This window comes from Dipodomys ordii, unplaced genomic scaffold, assembly GCF_000151885.1.
Source record: "Dipodomys ordii isolate 6190 unplaced genomic scaffold, Dord_2.0 Scaffold107, whole genome shotgun sequence".
In the NCBI taxonomy this organism is placed as follows: Eukaryota; Metazoa; Chordata; class Mammalia; order Rodentia; family Heteromyidae; genus Dipodomys; species Dipodomys ordii.
The window spans coordinates 2076779-2079982 of record NW_012267323.1 but is presented as its reverse complement, the minus strand read 5'-3'; the positions used below and the strand labels follow the sequence as shown (position 1 = coordinate 2079982).

Here is a 3204-nt window from a genome sequence, read left to right as displayed (position 1 = left end):
CCCCCGCCCCAGGACAGCTCAGATGCCTTCTGGCTGTTCTCTTATGGCCGCTTTGGAAGCTCTAAGCAACCCCAGTGGCGTCCCCTCCCCCAGACCCCAGCTTCCTTCTCTCCCCACCCCCCCCACCCCAGGCACCTCATTTTGCTTCCCAGTAAGCGGATGAGGCTAAGGAAGCCTCCCACTTCCTGTTATTAAAGCTAGCCCGGCCCAGCTGACACCAAATGCCCTCCGCTGGACACGGCTGGCCGGCCAGCCGCCATCAGGAAGAGGCTTGCTCAGGTCACCCCTACTCTGCCACAAAAGGCTGGGCAGAAGCACTGGGGTACCAGGCCCGGGGAGGAAGGGGTGTACGCTTGTCCTGAGCCTGTGTCCCTTTCCCCAGAGCCTCAGGAACCCCACAGGCCAGGGGAGATGGCCGAACTGCTTTCAGTTGGCCAAGAAGCCAGCTGAGGCTTGGAACCCTAACTGTTCTCAGCCTTCCCCGACTTTCTCCACATATCACCCCCCAACCCTGCCCCTGACTCTAAGCAAGGCCCACAAACTGCTAAGTCTAGCTGGGGTCCTACAGAGAGAGAGGGGGATGGGGGGGGCTACCTATTCCCATCGATGCCCACTGGGGTTTTATTTCTAGCAACTTCCCTCAGCTATAAAATGAAGCCCCAAGCCAGGCAACGGTGGCTCATGCCTGTCATCCTAGCTACTCAGGAGGCTGAGATCTGAGGACCACAGTTCCAAGCCAGCCAGGGCAGGAAAAGTCCATGAGACTCTGATCTCCAATGAACCACTCAGAAAACTGGAAGTGGCGCCGTGGCTCAAGAGGTAGAGCGCTCGCCTTGAGCTGAAGAGCTGAGGGACAGCGCCCAGGCCCTGAGTTCAAGTCCTACGACCGACCCAAATCAATCAATAAGATAAAATGAAGCCCCAAAGAGAGATACCACGCCAGCCCCCATCCTGCAGAAAGACACATACACATACATCCACGGAGGCGTGATGCGCACTGCAACCAAGCAAGCAAACGAACGAGACCCGTGTGAAGTCCCCCCCACCTCCCCACCACCCCCAAACAGTAACAAAGCCAGGAAAAAACAAAAACAAAAACAGAAGCTGGACCACTGAGCGGCCATGAGGCATCTCCCCACAGCTGGAAGGTGGGGATCCCAAGGCTGCTTATGGGGAAAAGTGGGGAGAGGGGGGTCTGGTCAGGCCCCAACAGGTAGAGGCCTGAGGGCTTGTGAGTCACAAGAAGCGCACACCCACCCACGGGGGCGCGTGCTAGCACATGCCAGGTGCACACAGGTCTAGACAGGCCCGCAGGTAACCCAGATGGGCAGGGGTGACACCCAGCAACTCTGCACACACCTTGATGCCCACCCACCCACCCAGCCAGCCAGCCCAGGCACACCCCGCAGACAACCTACCAATGAAGCTGATGGCCTCGGGGAAGAATTGGGAGAGATTCTGGCTCCAATGGTCAGAGATGGGAATCTGCTTGTAGGTGAACTCGCCGCCATGTTCGAAGGCGTTGGGGAGATTGGGGGTGACGTTGAGGATGTACTTGATGCCGTATTTGCCTAGCACGTCCAGGTTGGTGGAGTCCTTAGCGCAGCCAAGGTAGAGGTAGGGCAGGATCTGGACCGGGAAGGCCGGCTGGCTGGAGGGCACGGGGCTGCCGTCCGACTCGGTGGCACTGCTGGGCAGCTCTCGGTCTGACTCGCCGTCCGAGCAGTCTGAGCTGATCCGGAGGCCCCCCAGCCCCAGCACCGAGGTGGGCGGTGAGCCGCTGGGCGACGATGAACTGTCCACGTTGGTCTCGCAGTGCTCCGAGTACTCGTTCTGGAACTTGTTAAAACCACCTGTGGCCAGGGGAAAAAAGATGGATGGGTCCCCGGCGGGGGGGAAGAGGCCTGGTCCAAGTCTAACTTAGGATGGGTGACATGAGGTTACCTGGGGCCAGCGATCTCCTGTAGAAACCACCCCCCACCCTGCCCCTCCCCACGACCAGAGCCAACCAACGGGGGGGGGAGGCCTTCTCAGTGTGTTCTGTCCATCAAAACCGTGCCCACATCCAGATGAGGAAACCGAGGCTTGAAGCCCGGTGCCTCGCTCCCATTGCCACAAAGGCCCGGCTTCAGGGCGTTTGAGGACAGGGCCCAGCTCTCTCTCTCTCTCTCTCATTCTCTCTCTCTCTCTCTCACACACACACACTCAACACCTGGCAGCCTGCAAAGGCCTCTTCCAGATGAGACACATCTGGATCAATCCGGGAAGGACTGGGGGGTGGGGGCATGCCCCTAGCACACCCCTGAGAAGGTGGGGGGGGGTGGAGGAAGGGATCATCTGCTTCCTTTCTCCGGAGCAGCAGTGGGTTTGTGACACTCATCCCACAGCTCCAAATTCTTCACACTCCCTCACCCTCCAGCCCCAGTGTTGGACACTTAGAGGAGGCTGGCCATGGCCCAGAGTGTGTGTGCGGGGGGGGGGGGGACAGAGAAGATGGGGAGCGCCCCGGCTAGGCACGGGCCCTGGCGGCTCCCCCCTTGCTCCTGCCTGCCCTGCTTGGCTGCTGCTAGCGAGAGGCCATTTTGGAATGTTAATTGGAAACACCGGCCGTAGCCACCCGTGCCCCCCCCCATTCCCGGTCTGTTGCCTCTCCCCCCCCCCAACCCCTCTCCAATCCTCTTTTCCACAAGCTCTAGAGCAGCTGAGAATCTGAAGGCCCTGAGGAAACCTGGGCCCGAAGCGACAAGGGGGGGGGGCCCACTGGGGCACTGTCTAGATCCTTCTCAAGTGCCACTAAACAGGAGCAATCCCTGGGGCTGTACGGGGACGACACAGGCATTGGGGATGATGGGGGGGCACCACCACCTTTTAGGGGACACCACTTCCAGATTAGACTTTTTTTGGGGGGGGAGGAGGAGGAGGACGGGGATGAAGGGAGGTCCCTGATGGTTGGGGAAGGTTTACAAGAAGAGGCCTTTCCCCCCCCCACCCCCTTTACCTCTCTCCCTCTTTAGAAGAGAGAGAGAGAGAGAGAGAGAGGAGGGGAGGGGAAGGAAAACCCTGCAGGGGAGAGGGAGGAGGAGGAAGAGGAAGAGAGGGAAGGCGGATGCCCAGCCAAAGGGGCGACGTGGCCTGGTGGTGGTGGTGATGGGGGGGGAGTGATTGGGGGAGGGGGCTTGGCCTTGAGCACTGGGGAAGCCTCCA

At 60.1% G+C, this 3204-nt stretch overlaps 1 protein-coding gene across 1 annotated transcript in view; it reads right to left on the bottom strand.

Annotated features, from left to right (window-relative positions):
* Positions 1-3204, bottom strand: part of Dusp7 (dual specificity phosphatase 7) — an 8430-nt gene that overhangs the window by 3851 nt on the left and 1375 nt on the right. The window contains exon 2 of the mRNA XM_013028081.1: positions 1419-1853. Coding sequence (XP_012883535.1) covers positions 1419-1853 — 435 coding nt within the window. The remainder of the gene's footprint in view (positions 1-1418; positions 1854-3204) is intronic.